A 16297-nucleotide genomic window follows, 5' to 3' on the forward strand; every position below is an offset into this window, starting at 1 on the left:
AAGGATTATGGGATTCACTTGGAGTTGTATTGGAAAATGTGTGTCCATGAGGGAGAAGGAGTTTGTTTTTGGTCCACAGAAGAAGTACACTGCTGTAAAATGATTCTTCCAGGCTTTGTGGCTGGAGGATATCTTACTCTTACTTCTCCTCTCGAAGACGTTTTATTTTTGCTTCTCCTGTCATAATAATCATGTCGTGTTGGTTTTCAGTGCAACATACTATTTCACGGCCTTGACGCAAATAAAGAATAACAACGGGAATAAACTGAAGAGCATGAAGAGCATGCTTTCTAGAGAAAGTTAGATAGAGCTCTTAAAAAATAGTGGAGTCAAGGGATATGCGGATAAGGCAGGGACGGAGTACTAATTGTGGATAATCAGCCATGATCACATTGAATGGTGGTGCTGGCTCAAAGGGCCAAATGGCCTACTCCTGCACCTATTGTCTATTGAATACCGATTATACTGATGGAGTGATTCTAACTATCTTTTTGAGCAGTTTTAACTATTAGTGTACAACAACTACTTTTAGGTAGAAACACTTCTTATTTTGTTTTCTGCATTGGCACAGGCCATCAATGTTAAGGACCTTGCACAAAACCTGCTGAGAATTAGCGTCTCGGTCTATTGAACCGATCAGACTTTTCTCAAAGGAAGCATATTATTCCTGATACATTCTTTGTTGTTTCCAGTATGCCAGGTAATAGAATTATTTAATACAATTACATTACAAGGATTTTTTAATTTAGCACATGAACAATAATTTATGTAAAATGTTAAGACTCTCCAAGTGACTACAGTAAACAATATAATATAATGTTCATGGCTGCTGCTCTTTTACTGTGGCAATCCAGGGCACAAATACATTACAATGAAATGCATTATGTACTGAAGCAGAAACATATGCCAAATACTATATAAGCACCAGCAGAAAGATGATGAATTCCAGCATATTTGGTAAGTAATGCTGCTATATATGGGTTCCTAAAATGTATGAAGCCAGCCAAATTATAACCAAAATGTCAGGTAAATGCCAGATAATGCTGCCATTTTAATAATAATCAGCAATGTTAGACATTCTGGGGACACTTAGTAAGTATTTTAGATTGTGGAATCAATTATATTTAATATTTCATGTGTTACCGGGATCTAAATGTTTTTGAATTAAGGCTTAATATCAAATAAACTGCAATTTTTGCTCCACTTACACTTCTCATACCATAATAGTAAGATTAAACGAGAACTTATCAGTTTGAAGTTTGATCTTTATTTTATGAGGAGTTACGTCGAGGGACTGCGTGAAGAAGAAGGCCGTCCGGGCGCACGCGCGTCAAACTTCAAAGCAGCGGTGTGAAATCACAGATGATATATTCTGAAGCATAATAGTAAGCTACGTGATACAAACTTAACTTACCTTTGATATTTAATAGGGTGGGAGCGGAGGACACGTAGTCCCTCGACGTAACTCTTCATAAAATAAAGATCAAACTTCAAACTGGTAAGTTCTCGTTTAATCTTACTATTTTACTTCGGAGTCACGTGAGTTACTACGTGAAGATTTTAAAGCTTCTGTGATTTCAGGCCATAGATTGGGTTCCGGCGTATCACTGCATTTTGCTTGACTCTATGAGTGAAAACAGTCAATAACATGCAACCATCATACTTGTTTAATCAATTAATGGTTTATTTTATGATAAACATTATGTGTCCCATTTTAATCACTAGGGACATTTAATACTGAATCCAAAACAGTACCACCAAATACACCAGGGTCTGCAATTTCTTTGCGATACTTGTGAAACATCCTTTCATTTGCCCATCCTGCGGCCGCGAGGATATGGTCTATTGGAACGTCCAAATCCTTGGCTGCCGATGTTGCCGCCGCCCTGGTGGAATGAGATTTAAATTTGTCAGTATCAATTCCTGCATCAAATTGCACCTTCTTCAGTCATCTTGAAATTGTTTGTGTTGTCACTTTTTTGTGTGGCTTTTTATGGCTGATGAATAATGCAGATTCTACACCTCTAAGATGCTTGGTGGTCTCAATGTAGTGTTTCAAATATGTAACTACACAAAGTCTTTGATCTGAAGGGTATGCTGAAAAAAACCAATTTACACCCCGAGACTCCTGGTCTGCTCTGTTTTAGCAGGTCATAGACATAGAATGTAATTTCCTCTGTTGTCATTCCCATTCTGTCTACCCGTAACCTGTGTAATGTTTGTACTCTTTGGGCTGAGACTAAAGCCATTAACATGACGTCTTTCATCATGATTTTGTCTAACGACAAATTTGAGATGAGATCCCAATCCCTAAGTAGTGATAGTACATCCCTCACATTCCAGATTTTTGTATATCTCGATCTGGGAGATTTAGCATTAAAGATGCCCTTCATGTATCTACAAATCAAAGGGTGTGATCCTAGAACTTCATGTTCCGATGGTCTCGATAAGTATGCCGACAAAGCACTCCTTGCGGTGTTGATTGCACTATAACTTAAATTATCATCAAAATGTAATTTTTTTAAATTTTTATTTTTATTTATTTTTATTTATTTTTTTATTTTAATGTAATTTTGACAAGAATTCTACAACATCTGAACTGTCTGCAGTGTGGTAAGAAATATTTTGTGTTGAACAAAACTGCTCCCATTTCTTAATGTAAGAAATGTACTGCTTCTGGATACCATCCCTCCATGATCCTGTAATTACATCCATAGAGCGATCTGATAGTCTTCTTCCAACATATGGTCTTTTTAGAATCTGCAAATCAATACGATCATGTAAAGGATGAAATTCACCAGTTACAGGGTGCACAAGTAGGTTTTCTTGTCTTGAGACATGCATTATGGGTTCTGTCACCATTTCTTAACACTAATGGATACCATGTTTGTGTGGGCCAATCTGGAACCACCAACAATCCTGAAGCATAATCTTGTTTGATCTTCTGTAGACACCTACTGATCAGACAAAAAGGAGGAAATGCATACAAAACATTCCACCCCAATTTAACGTAAACGCGTCTACCCCTGTTGCACCTGGATCTGGTTCCCACTAAATATATTGAGGTAACTGGTGGTTCAATATGGATGCAAACAAGTCAATTTCTGGTTTCCCAAATTTTTTCACAATTTTGTGGAAAGTGTCACGATTTAACATCCATTCTGTATTGTCATTAAAATTTGCTGACCTAGTGTCTGCAATTATGTTGAATTTACCTGGTAGGTAAATTGCAGAAAGCCAAATGCCTTTCTCAAGGCACCAGTGCCAAATCATGTTTGCCAATCTGTCACATGCTTCTGACTTGATTCCACCCATGTGATTGACATATGCCACTGCTGTAGTGTTGTCAATCTGAACCTGTACATGCAAATGTTGTACCTTTCGGCAGAGGGCTTTCAACCCATGCAATACACTTAGTAATTCAAGATAATTAATGCCATGTGTCTCGAGCAAAGGTTCTTCCTCTGCATTCCATCTACCTCCACAGCTTGAGATGGCATCAGCAGCTCCCCATCCCAGTGCACTTGCATCTGTTTGTAAAATGGTAGCTGGTGATTCAATCAGAATTTTCCTGTAAGAGCAATCCACATTTTTAATCCACCATTTTATATCCTCAATTGCTGTGTTTGGTAGTTGCATTGGTCTATCGAAATGCCCAGCATGTCTTTTCAACACTGATATATTTGCTCGCTGCAGCTGCTGATAATGCAGCGGTCCAAGCTGAACAGCTGGAAAAGAAGCAATTAATTTGCCAAGTAGACTTGCCACTTGACTGATTGATGGTTGTTTGCCTGCAATTAGCTCCTTACAACCCTCAATCAATTGCAGCTTTTTGTTCTTGGATAAGCTCGCTGTCATGTGCTCTGAATTAATAGTGAACCCCAAGTAATCAATAATTTTGGTGGGTGTCAGTCTAGATTTCTCTGGGTGAATCACAAAGCCCAATTTTTGAAATGAAAGTTTTACTTTTAAAACTGAGGCTGTTGCCATGGCTTCAGTCTCCCACAATTAAAATGTCATCCAAATAAGCCATTATCAAATGGCCTTGATCTCTTAACAATGCTAAGATTGGTTTCAGCAGTTTTGTAAACAATCTAGGGGCTGAAGTTAACTCATTAGGCAATGCTTTGAATTGCCACAATTGACTCATCCAGACAAATTTCACATATCTACGATCTTTAACATGCACGGCCACAGAGTAATATGCATCTTGGAGATCTATGCTTGCCATATAGCATTCTGTTGAAATTAATTGCAAAGCATTAGTAAAAGTCTCCATTTTGAAATGTTTATACTGTACAAAAGGGTTGAGACTTGTGAGGTCCAAAATGATCCTACAACCCCCATCCTTTTTTAGTCTAGAGAAAATACTAGATATAAACTGATGGTTTTGATAAGTTGTTTTCTCTATTACCCCTTTTTTACTCAAAATATCAATTTCTATTTGAATGATTCTAATCTCTTCTTTAGAGAAAGAATGTATTCGTTTTGGAATATGTTGAGTAGGGGGATTTTCATTCTGGTAAAATTCAATTCTAAACCCCATTATACTGCACAGTATATATGCATCAGATGTTATTAGCTTCCATTCTTTTAAAAATAATTGTAACCTACCCCCAATTTGTAAGTAGGACACATCTGATATGTTTCTTTCAGAACCAGAACCACCTACCTCAGGGTTTACTGGTGTCACTTTTTGTACCTTGCCCCTTGTGGGAATACCATGTCCTCCACGTCCTGAGGTTGTACGCCAATATCTTGTATGTGGGTACGAGCGACTTGTTCCTTCACCAGTTCCCCTTCGGTATGGATATTGCCTTCTAGCTGTGCTTCCAAACATCGGTGGCTTCATCATCTCGATGGTTTTTGATTCTTCATTGAGAACCTTCAGTTTTTTGACAAGCTCTTCTCCAAAGAGTAAGTATGGCAATTGTATATTAGATGGTTTACAGAGCCCTGCAAACTTAGGATGTATGTTAGGTCTTATCGCAGATTTACGAATACAGTTTATTTCAAAATGTGCATTACACATCATTCCCATCACATCCTGTTGTGACGTTGTCACATTTCCTTCTTCCAGATCTCTGGCAAATGCCATAATGCTTGACCCCATTAATCTTAATACCCGCTGTAATCTCATTTCTTGAGCTCTTACTGCAGTGCCCATATAATTCCACACTTCATTGTTAACAGATGGAACTCCTAACAGAGCACAGTTCTGCGGGATTTCATATTTGTTCACAATTTCATCCATCGTTGGTTCTTCCAAATGATGGGCATGCAGGTAATTTATACTCTCTGCTATCTCCTCTGGTAGAGGTTGTCCCTTGTGTCTGGGACTAGAGAACGTTTGGGCCAGCCCTGAATTCCACACTTCACTGTTAACAGATGGAACTCCAAACAGAGCACAATTCTGCGGGATTTCATATTTGTTCACAATTGCATCCATCGTTGGTTCTTCCAAATGATAGGAAAGCAGGTAATTTATACTCTTTGCTATCTCCTCTGGGAGAGGTTGTCCCTTGTGTCTGGGACTAGAGACCTTTTGGGCCAGCCCTGGCACTTTTCTTTTTTGCATTGGGCTCTGGCCCTCAAATGATTCGTTATCAGAGTATTCCGGATATTCCTCCTCATAATGGGTTTCACCTGGATTTTCATCATCAGGCATTTCATGCGATGGCTCTCTTATAGGCCTACGCTTTTTTGTCCCTCTTTGGGGTACATCAAGCTCTTCCATTGAGCTGTATATATTGGCAGCCCACTTTTGGGTGCTGCTCGATATTCTGGGTCTCCTGTAGACCAACGCCTGTATTGTCTTTCAGACATTTCTGGTGCTGCCTCCGTGTCAGGCCAGTCCACATACTCATCTTCATCATCAGGCATTTCGGTCACTGGCTCAAATCTGGGCCAACGTTTTCCAGAAGCTCTTCTGGGTGTTCCATGCGTTTGCTCTTTAAGCCCGCGTTTTTTATACTCCTTCTGGAGTTTGCCTTTATAAATCATTTTACCCATGAGGAATTCCAGCTGAGAAAGTCTGTCTGATACAATCTCTGGTTCAGATTTGTCCGAGTCTACCGGCCTATTAGTTTTCTTTTTAGCTTTGATCCCTGCGGGAGTTTCAACGGGACTTTTTTCTCCCGGTTTAGAAGTACTCGGTTTATCTACCGACTTTTTAGTCGGGCGCCCGTATTCTCAGACATTTTGTCGTCTTGAGTGCTTACTGCGGTGCGCTTTCCCTTATTCCTCCCACCTTTCTCCATAAACTAAGACATGCCGCCTGTCTCTGCACGCAGTCTCTCCGGAGAAAAGCAGCCTGAAAGTGAAAGAAAAAATACTTACGTTCAGGTTTTCTTTCACTCACCGCTTGGAGGTCCGTCTTACGGTGGACGCAGCGCAATGCGTCTGATGAGATGACGCGCGTGCGCCTGGACGGCCTTCTTCTTCACGTAGTCACTCACGTGACTCCGAAGTAAAATAGACAGTTCTATGTTCTCAGATGTTTAATCCTGTTGGTGCCAGCAACATTCTATCATCAGCCCACTTTTATTTCTTCAAATATTAACAACATCCAACCTGTATTTACTTTATAGATGATCTAACTGTGCTGTCAGAGAAGTTGCCATTTAGACCAGACAATACGCCAAGGCATTCTATACTCTCAAATGTAAAATTTTCCTTGGTAGTATTTTGAAGAACCGTGCATTGTCTGCCAAGGCAATGATTATCCTAAATAGGTTCTAAATGAAAATAACATTAAGAAGTCTATAAAACTGGTGGTTCACCTAACACTATTCAATTCTCATGTTTGGTTGGGTTAATATGTGCTCACACGGTACATTTTAGTATATTATTGTCCCTATTAACATCATTGCTGATTAAAGATGGGTTATTACTAGAAATTGAGTTTATGTTCCCAAGTCCACTGAGATCCATACTATTATCCGATGTTAAAACTTGTTGTAGTTGCAACCTGCAATAAATATCGAAATCCATCATATTGACCTTGCTCAGAGGCACCTTTGTGGCTGCTGGAAAACAAGAGTTATTGAATGTAAAGCCAAACCTTTGTGTATGTCTTATCTAGAAATAAGAAGGGCACTAAAAGCAGTATTTTCTCATCTATTTAAAAGAAATTGCAGATAGATCTGCAGTGGTGCAAGTGGTTACCTGCTGTGGAATAGCATGTAAAACAATTTAAATCTGCTAATTTATTCAAAGATACAAACAATAAAAATAATTTAGTTCCACATAGGGGTTGGTTTTTTCATTTAAAGGATGAAAAGTCTAAAAAAGAGGTTCAACCCGAAACGTCATCTATTCCTTCTCTCCAGGGATGCTGCCTGTCCCGCTGAGTTACTCCTGCATTTTGTGTCTACCTTCGATGAAAAGTCAGTCAGGCTTCATGCTACTGATTTGCACGAACTTTTGAAGTAATTTATGGCAAGGTTTCTGGAGGATCTTTTTAATCACCGCCTCCCTCCCCCTTCACCAAATCCAAGAGAGCTGCGCTGGAAGTGAGTCGCAATGTGGAGACGAAAATGTGTGTTATTTTAAAGAATGTTATTGGTGCATCATAGGTCCAATGCACAAATACCTGAATAAAGATCTGTTTAGAATCAGACCTCTGGAATAGCAGAGAATGCTGAAATAACTAACAGAGCTTGGCGCACAGTGGACAGAGAAACAGAGCTAATATTTCAGGTTGAAGATAGACACAAAATGCTGGAGTAACACAACGGGTCAGGAAACATCTCTGAAGAAAAGGAATAGATGATGTTTTGGGTCGAGACCCTCCTTCAGAGTGAGTCAAGGCAGAGGGAAACTAGAGGTATGAAAGGGTATAGAACAAAACACAGCCGGTACTGATGACCCAGGAAAGGTGGAGCCTAAAGGGCCTGTCCCACTTGGGCGACAGTCTAAAAAGAGGTTGTCGCGTTGTGACGTGGGCGTGACACGTGGTGAGGTGTGGTGACGCATGCTCTGACGCACGGTAACACGTAGTGCTTCCCTGTCGCCCCAGGATTTTGGAATGCTCAAATTCCTGGGGCGACATTTGGGTGTCTCATCATGTCGTGCTCCCTGTCACACGCTGACGTATGCTGTCCTGTGGGTGACGGCCAGTTAGGTTTAGGGTTAGGGATGGGGTTAGGGACCACAGATGGGCTGTAAAATATCCTTCAATGCATGGATTTTAAACATCTATCTATATTACTAAAATTCGGATCTTGACCACTTCCTGTTGTTCAGTATATTAATTTTAGAAAAAACGCTGCCACTTACGGCTGTGATTTTTGGCCACCTTACTCAGTTCCCTTCCGCTTATCAGGTGCAGAAAATTCTTCCCATCACTGAAAAATAAAAGTGTTATTAGTGTTTTAAAAATGTTGAGAATCTCTCTCCCGTCAATCACGCCATGTAGGCAATGCCCCTTGCGGTGGGAGGGATTGTAAAACCAAGAAGTGTGGGTGTGGCTCAGTCTCTGCAAGATGGAGGAGGGAGAGGTCATGACTGTCTGAGCTGTGAATAAACTGAACACACTGAATGTCTACGGAACTGTGAGTGTGGTGTTTATGTGTTTTTTGTGTTGTTTTATGGTGGTTTCACCCTGCTTGAAAAGGTATGAAACTGCACTTGAATTTGGTGGCCTTGCACCCTGCTTGAAGTGGTATGAAACTGCACTTGAATTTGGTGGCCGTGCACCCTTCTTGAAGTGGTAAGAAACTGCACTTGAATTTGGTGGCCTTGTAGTACCCCGTTTGAAATGGTAGGAACTGCATTTGAAATTGGTGGCCTTGCACCCTGCTTGAAATGGAATTTCAAGAAATAGCACTGAGTCAACTGCCAGCTCACCAGCCGTGAGTGAGCTGCCAGCACATCAGGCTTGAGTGACTGAGCTGCCACCCCAAGAATCCATTTGGCCCAGAATGTCCATACTAGCCCCTGCAGTCCCTCCAGACCACAACACCCACATTAGCGCTCCAGACCCCCCCCTCCTACTGGCCACCAATATTGGAATTGGTGGAGAGGTGGAATATTGCATTGGGGGACCAGCCCTCCCGTGTGAACATGGGACCCAACGTTAGTATATTTAAATTAAGACATTAAAATCAATTGTGCAAATTAAGATGTCTGTCGTTCAGTTTTATTTATAGATGTATTGGTCCTCTTCCAGATCCAATCACCGCCTCTATAACATTTCACAGGGATGGATTCAGTGAGTGTAGACTGAACTCCCCTCTCACTCTTCCCCCCTCGCCCCCATCCATCCATCGCCCCCTCCCCCTACCCTGCTCCCTTCTCTCTCCCCCCCCTTCTTCTGCTCCCCCCCTTCTCCCCCCCCCCCTTCTTCCCTTCTCCCGCCCCCCCCCCCCCCCCCCCTTCCCCCGACGCCCCACATTTTGGACTGCTTAGATCCCACTAATAGCACTGCACAAAGGCCACTTCATTTGTTTTAGTAACATTGACTATTGGGAACAACACCCACCTTCCCTCCCACCCCACCCCCCTTGCCTTGCTTCAAAATGGGTGGTGGGTATTTCGACTCAGTGGCCGGAGCAGGTGGGTGGCACTGGCACAACATTGACAACATTGCCTGTACCCAGTTGAAAAGCCCGCTGCCTCTGGGGGTTCGGAGAGACCATTGGAAGAGAGATCTGCCTCTGGGACAACTCGTGGCCAACAGTTTAGTTCACATGAGGAGCAGGCAGAACATTGGGGGTTCGAGTGTCCTGGGGCCCCTCTGTCACATTTAGATCAGAGATACAGTGCCCTTCGGCCCACCGAGTCAGCACCGACAAGTGATCCCCGCACACTATCCCACACACGCTAGGGACAATTTATATTTATACCAAGCCTATCAACCTTGTTAGTATTAAGGTTACGGTTAGGTTTAGGGCTTGGGTTTCCTCCCGCACTACAAAGGCGCACAGGTTTCTATAAATTGTCCCTAGCGTGTATGGGATAGTGTGCAGGGCATTGCTGGTCGCAGGCTAGGTCCACAAATGGGGGGCATCGGGGAAAGTGAGGGGGGTGGTGAATGGGAGAGGGGGCGAAAGGGATGTGAGGGGTGGGGGTAGTTGATAATGGGAGAAGAGTGGAGCGGGGAGAATGGGGGGGGGGAAGGGGAGAAGGGGGGGAGATGGGAGAAGGGTATGGGGGAGTGGAGAAGGAGGGGGTATGGGGGCGGGAGGGGGGGAAGAGGGGAGAGGGGAGTTTAGTCTACACTCACTGAATCTATCCGTGTGAAAAGTTACAGAGCAGGTAATCGGATCTGGAAACGGACCAATATACCTATAATTAAAACAACGACTCAGACATCTTTTCATTTGCACAATTGATTTTATTGTATTAATTTTAATATATTAATGTTTAAAATCCATGCATTGAATAAATATTTTACAGCCTCAACCCTAACTGGGCGTCACCCGCATGACAGCATATGTCAGCGTCTATGTCGTGCAACTTGACAGTTTTACGGGCTCCGCTGTCGCTCAAATGGGACTGGCCCTTACCTTTCCCAAGTCATCGGTGCTGGTCTCCACTTTCCCTCTCCCCTAACTCTCAGTCTGAAGAAGGGCCTCGACCCAAAACACTCCTATATCTTTTCTCCAGAGAAGTTGCCGAAGCTGCTGAGTCGCTCCAGCATTTTGTGTATAGCATTGGTCGCTCCAGCATTGGTATAAACCAGAATCTGCAGTTCCTTTCTACACATAATATTTCAGGTTGATGTTCTTCTGACAGAACTAGATTCTTCAGGAAGCACTTTTGAGTAATAAACCTGAAATGGTAACTCCAGGTGATCCGGTTTCCTCCCACGTTCCAAAGATATGCAGGCCTGTGGGTTAATTAGCTTCTAAAAATTATCTTGAATGTGTAGAATAGAACAAGTGTACGTGGTGATTGTTAGTCAGCACAGACTCGGTGAGCTGATGGGGTTGTTTCCACACTGTATCTCTAAACTAAACTAACTATGTAGACACAAAATGATTGATTAGCATAGCGGGTCAGGTAGCATCTCTGGAGACTTATTCCTTTTCTCCAGAGATGCTGCCTGACCTGCTGAGTTACTCCAGCATTTTGTGTCTATGTTCGGTGTAAACTAGCATCTGCTGTTCCTTCCTACGCACTAAACTAATTATGTATTGGTTTAAGGTAATTAGCAGGTCAGAAACAATAACCCTGTTTGGGATTTCCATCTAGATTGTCCTTTCCCTATTCTCCTTCCCCTAAAACAATGCCATTCACTCTCCTTCTGCAGACTAAATTGGTGAAAACCGTGCAGCGACATGGGGAAAAATATAAGTATGTGGAGATAAGTTATAGATCAACCATAACTTCACCGTCAAATGAAGTAGGCTTAAGGAATAAAATGCTCCAATTCTGTTTCTATAGTCTTTTGGGCTGTTTTTCCCCTAGACTTTCTTGCTATCATGGAAAGCATTATAGTACAATTTCAAAACCCAAGTTTCTAATGCAGCACTAATATTGTCATCAAGAGCTTCCATGGTTTAAATTCTGTGACTAGCTAAATATTCCCTAAGGTGTGGGTATTTGCTCATTCTCACCGTGTCACATGAATACCAAGTAAATATTCAATAAATTTGTCTATCCTGCCCCCGCTGGTGTCTTAATTGTGCTGCTACAACCTTCTAAGGCCGGTGATATTGACTCTTTTAAAAGAATGAAATCGCTGAGAAATCGCCTTCATGGCTATCCTGCAAACCTTGCTATGTATAAAGCCCTTGGAAGGAAGAAAAAGGAATTAGTAATTCTGTCAGAGGTTTTATGCAAGGTTTTCTTCTTACTGAGAATCAAGTCGAGTTTATTATCATAAGCAAAAGTATAGACAAAAAGTATAGAGTTTGTTATCATAAGCAAAAGTATGGCAAAAGTGTGCGGTACAGACACAAAGAAAATCTTACTTGTAGCAGCATAATAGGCACATAGATTCCTTTGTAGTGCAAGTGGTTGTCCGAAATGTCACCTCTCCATGTTCTCCAGTGATGCTGCCTGACCCGCTGAGTCGGCTGGTGTTTGTTTGGAGTGTGGGAGGAAACCGGAACACCCAGAGAAAACCTGCAGTCACAGGGAAGAACGTACAATTCCGTAGTCAGCACCCGTAGTCAGGATTAAACCTGGGTCTCTGTTGCGCCAGTGTGCCACCCTTACAAACAAACTTATTCCAAAGCGGATTCCTTGTGCAAAAATGAGAACTTACAGAAGTCTTCAATTCTACAGGATTGACAAGTGTCATAGCTTGGCAATTAGAACTACAATGCTATTGCTATTCCAGCTTGGTCAATATGTCTTCCAGCATTGTATCTTACAGCACTGTATCTTATTTATTTGCTGTGAAAAGCATATTTCTAAGAGTCTGATTCCTTCAGGTCTGTTTCAGTTGAAAAGATTGACCCTCTTCTCTCCAATAATGCTGGATTTTTGCCAGAATCATTGGGGATCTCAGCCGTGAGGAAATCTCTAATTGTTTTGTAAGTATCAAGTTTCTTATTCCAGTTGTAGTCTCCAAATTGCCCTACTATTCTCTTCAGCACAGCTATTTAGGAATGGCAGTCTAAGCGCAGCTATAACCTTTCATTGGCCAAGGTACCTAATCCAGGCTCATGCTCCTCAATCCTTGAGATGAACCTTGAAATCCAAGTTCATCCTGAAAGAGTGCTGTTAAATCCCTCCATTGGTTGGAAGGATTAATTTATAATAAAAACCATGAATCCATCTGTCTTCAATGCCAAATTGTGTACTCTCTCAGGCTACCAGGTAGAAATTGCACACAGAATTGGTTTATTTTGCCAATTATTTTTGCAGAACTCACAGGGATTCATTTGTTTCTTTTTGTGGCCCATTGCATCTCAAGATTTCAAAGTCTTTTCTAAACTGTGACATATTTTATGCATTTTATAAGGACCACTGCAACTTTTGGGTCAGTCAGGCTGTGAAGTGACAATGGAGGATATTTTTAAAATATAAAACTAAGATAAATTATATAGAAGAAGCGATTAAAATTCTTTAAGATAGTGCCCAGGCCAGGCGACTCTCTGTGTGCTGGTCCCAGATGTGGATCTGCAATCACTCATTACAATCGTGCCACTCTACTCCAAAAGCAGCATTTCTTACTTTAACTATGGTGGTGAGGGATAAAAGGGAGTAAGGTGCGGGATGTTGGTGCGGTGCTAGGAGGGATTGAGGGGAGGATGGTGTGAGGGGAGGGGTGGAGGGATGAGGGGATGTGAAGGGTGGGAATGAGGGGATGTGAAGGGTGGGAATGAGGGGGGGGGGGTGAGGGGTGGGACGAGGGGGTGAGGTGTGAGAGATGGATGGTGAGGTAATGGAGGTTGAGTAGAGGGGGATGAGTGGAGTAAGAGGGCATGGCTGAGTGGGGGATGGGTGAGGGGGGTTGGGGGGTGAGGTGCTGGGGGGGTGAGAAAGGGGGGGAGGGGCTGGGAGGGGGGAGAGGGAGGGATGGGGGGGGAGGGGGAGTGAGGGGGGGGGGAGGGGGAGGAAGGAGGGGAGGGGAGAGAGAGGGACGAGGGGAGGGGGAGGATGAGGGGAGAGGGAGAGGGGATGAGGGGAGAGGGGAGGGAGGGGGAGAGGATGAGGGGAGTGAGGGTTGGAGAGGAGGAGGGGGAGGAGGGGGAGGGAGAGGGGAGGGGGAGGAGGGATGAGGGGAGAGAGGAGGGATGAGAGGGATGAGAGGGGAGAGAGGAGAGGGGAGGAGGATGAGGGAGAGAGGGGAGAGGGATGAGGGGAGAGAGGGATGAGGGGGAGAGTGGGAGAGGGGAGAGGGGAGGGGGGAGAGGGGGGAGAGAGGGGGGGGGAGAGGGGAGAGAGGGGAGGAGGGGAGAGGGATGGGGGTGAGGGGATGGGGGGAGATGGAGGGGGAGAGGGGAGGGGAGAGGAGGAGGAGAGGGGGGAGGGGGATGAGGGGGAGAGGGGGGAGGGGAGAGGGATGAGGGGGAGGAGGATGAGGGGAGAGAGGGGGAGAGGGATGAGGGGGGAGGGAGGGAATGAGGGGAGGAGGGGTGAGGGGGAGAGAGGGGAGGGAGAGAGAGGAGAGGGGAGATGGGGGTGAGGAGGATGAGGGGAGAGATGAGGGGGAGGGAGAGAGGGAGAGGGATGAGGGAGAGGGGGTTTGGTGAGGGGATGAGGGGAGAGGAGGGAGAGAGGGATGAGGGGGAGAGGGGGGGGGGAGGGGGAAGGATGAGGGGAGAGGGGGAGAGAGGGATGGAGGATGAGGGATGAGGGGAGGGGGAGAGAGGGATGGGGGAGAGGGATGGGGAGAGGGATGAGGGGGGGGGGGATGAGGGGAGGAGGGGGTGAGGGGAGGGGGTGAGAAGGATGAGGGGGGAGAGGGGATGAGGGGAGGGGGGGGGATGATGGGGGGATGAGGGGATGATGGGGGGAGGGATGAGGGGATGATGGGGGAGGATGAGGGATGAGGGATGAGCGAGGGGGGGGAGGAGGGCTGAGGGATTGAGGAGGGGCGTGAGGGGAAGAGGTGGCGCAGTTGCCAGGGTAACGGCCGGCCCGGCCCGGCGCAGTGCAGTGCGGCGTCTCCTTCCCCGGCCGCCATGAACCGCCTGCTGCTGCCGCTGCTGCTGCTACGGGCCGGCCGGAGACAGGCTGCCGCCGCCGTGCGCTGTTACCAGGTCCGGGCCCGCTTCAGCAGCGCCACCCGAGGCCCGGACATGGACGAGATCCTCCGGCGGACGGTGGAGGCCTGCGAGCCCCGCGACAAGCCGGCGCTGGCCGTCCTGTACGAGGAGCAGACGCGGGAGTTCGTGCGCTTTTACCGCGGCCTGAGCGCCGAGCAGAGGCCGGGCTTCCTGGCCCGGCTGACGGCCGAGTGCGGCGTGGAGCACGGCCGGGTGGGCGAGCTGTGCGGCCGGGTGGCCGAGGCCCGGGGCATGGGCCCGCTGATGCAGGCCGAGCAGCGGCTGCGGAGCTCCCTCACCCCCCGCTACAGCGTCCTCATCGGCCGCATCTGCGGTCTGGAGGACGGCGTCAAGTTCATCGTCGACCTGCGGGCCGACGTGTTGCGGTGCCTGGAAACCAAGGCGGCGGACTGTCCGCACATCAGGGTAAGATGTGGGGCATCTCCGGGGATGTACAAGGAGGTTGACTGCAGCCCCACTGCACCTGATACTCGAGAACAGTCCCCACTGCACCTGTCAGGGGAGACTAGTCCCATTAATCCTGACAAAAGAGACTACAGCCCCACTGCACCTGACACAAGAAACTGTAGCCCCACTGCACCTGATACTCGAGAACAGTCCCCACTGCACCTGTCATTGGAGACTAGTCCCATTACCCCTGACACAAGATACAGCCCACTGCAGCAGCCATGATCACAATGAATGGTGGTGCTGGCTCGAAGGGCCGAATGGCCTCCTCCTGCACCTATTTTCTATGTTTCTATGACACAAGAAACTGCAGCCCCACTGCACCTGACAAAAGAGACTCGAGTCCCATTAAGTCTGGCACAAGAAACTAGAGCTCTGTTAGACCTGACACAACAAACTGCAGCCCCTCTGCACCTGACACGAGACTACCGTCCCCACCAGACCTGACACATGAGTCCATGTTCCCCCACCACCCCAGATACTGCAACTGACACTACACCTGCAACCAAATACTGCAGCCCTCACTACACCTGACACATGACCACACCTGACACAATTGACGGCAGCCGCCACTACACCTGACACAAGTGACCACACCAGAGACTACACCTGACCCAAGAGACTGCAGCCCCACCACACCTAACACAATAATCTACACCAGACACAAGTCTGCAGCCTCCAGTACACCTGACACAAAAGACCGCAGCTCCTACACCTGACACAAGAGACTGCATTCCTCGCTACACCTGACACTGCAGCTCCCAACTACATCTTGACATCAGAGACACCACACACTCATCCTGATACAAGAACCTCCACTCACTCACTGTGATGCAAGGGATTGCACCTCACACCAATGATTGTGCCTGGAACAAAAGACTGCACATATCCACTACACCCTAATACCAGAGACTACACACTCACTACACCTTAACACAAGAGACTCTCTCTATTCCACAATACAAGAATTTCCAAACACCCACTACTGCCTGACACATGTCCCCCAGACCCTCTGTAGCCTGACACAAAATCTCACAGTCACTCAGTACACCCTCACACAGGAGCACCCACATGTCCACTACTCCCTGACAGACCAGGTTTCCCCCAGGCACCCATTAATCCCCTTCCCCAACACAGTAATGTACTCCCCAATGACCACT

The 16297-nt window shown here is 45.8% G+C and overlaps 2 protein-coding genes and 1 long non-coding RNA gene across 4 annotated transcripts in view; 1 reads left to right on the top strand and 2 right to left on the bottom strand.

Annotated features, from left to right (window-relative positions):
- Positions 1–1517: 1517 nt before the first annotated feature.
- LOC129705381 (uncharacterized) lies at positions 1518–13161 on the bottom strand. Its single transcript, XR_008724900.1, has 3 exons — positions 11922–13161; positions 8281–8348; positions 1518–1886 (listed from the first exon to the last, which is right to left on the bottom strand). It is a non-coding gene; the product is annotated as an uncharacterized LOC129705381 (long non-coding RNA).
- On the bottom strand, positions 2556–7784 carry LOC129705380 (uncharacterized). 2 transcript variants are annotated; one of them, XM_055648931.1, is made up of 2 exons: positions 4673–7784; positions 2556–3530 (listed from the first exon to the last, which is right to left on the bottom strand). In XM_055648931.1, the coding sequence occupies exons 1-2, from the start codon at positions 5735–5737 to the stop codon at positions 3414–3416; spliced, it is 1182 nt and encodes a 393-aa protein (XP_055504906.1). In that variant the 5' UTR covers positions 5738–7784; the 3' UTR covers positions 2556–3413. The 2 variants fall into 2 exon arrangements, with proteins under 2 accessions (XP_055504906.1, XP_055504905.1); XM_055648930.1 differs by having other exon boundaries at positions 2556–3548.
- Positions 13162–14526: 1365 nt separating the features above from the next.
- The window catches only part of mlycd (malonyl-CoA decarboxylase), a 34026-nt gene continuing 32255 nt past the window's right edge, over positions 14527–16297 (top strand). Inside the window, exon 1 of the mRNA XM_055648932.1 lies at positions 14527–15095. Within this exon, the coding sequence (XP_055504907.1) occupies positions 14586–15095 (510 nt within the window). The 5' untranslated portion in view covers positions 14527–14585. The remainder of the gene's footprint in view (positions 15096–16297) is intronic.

This window comes from Leucoraja erinacea, chromosome 17, assembly GCF_028641065.1.
Source record: "Leucoraja erinacea ecotype New England chromosome 17, Leri_hhj_1, whole genome shotgun sequence".
Classification (NCBI taxonomy): Eukaryota; Metazoa; Chordata; class Chondrichthyes; order Rajiformes; family Rajidae; genus Leucoraja; species Leucoraja erinaceus.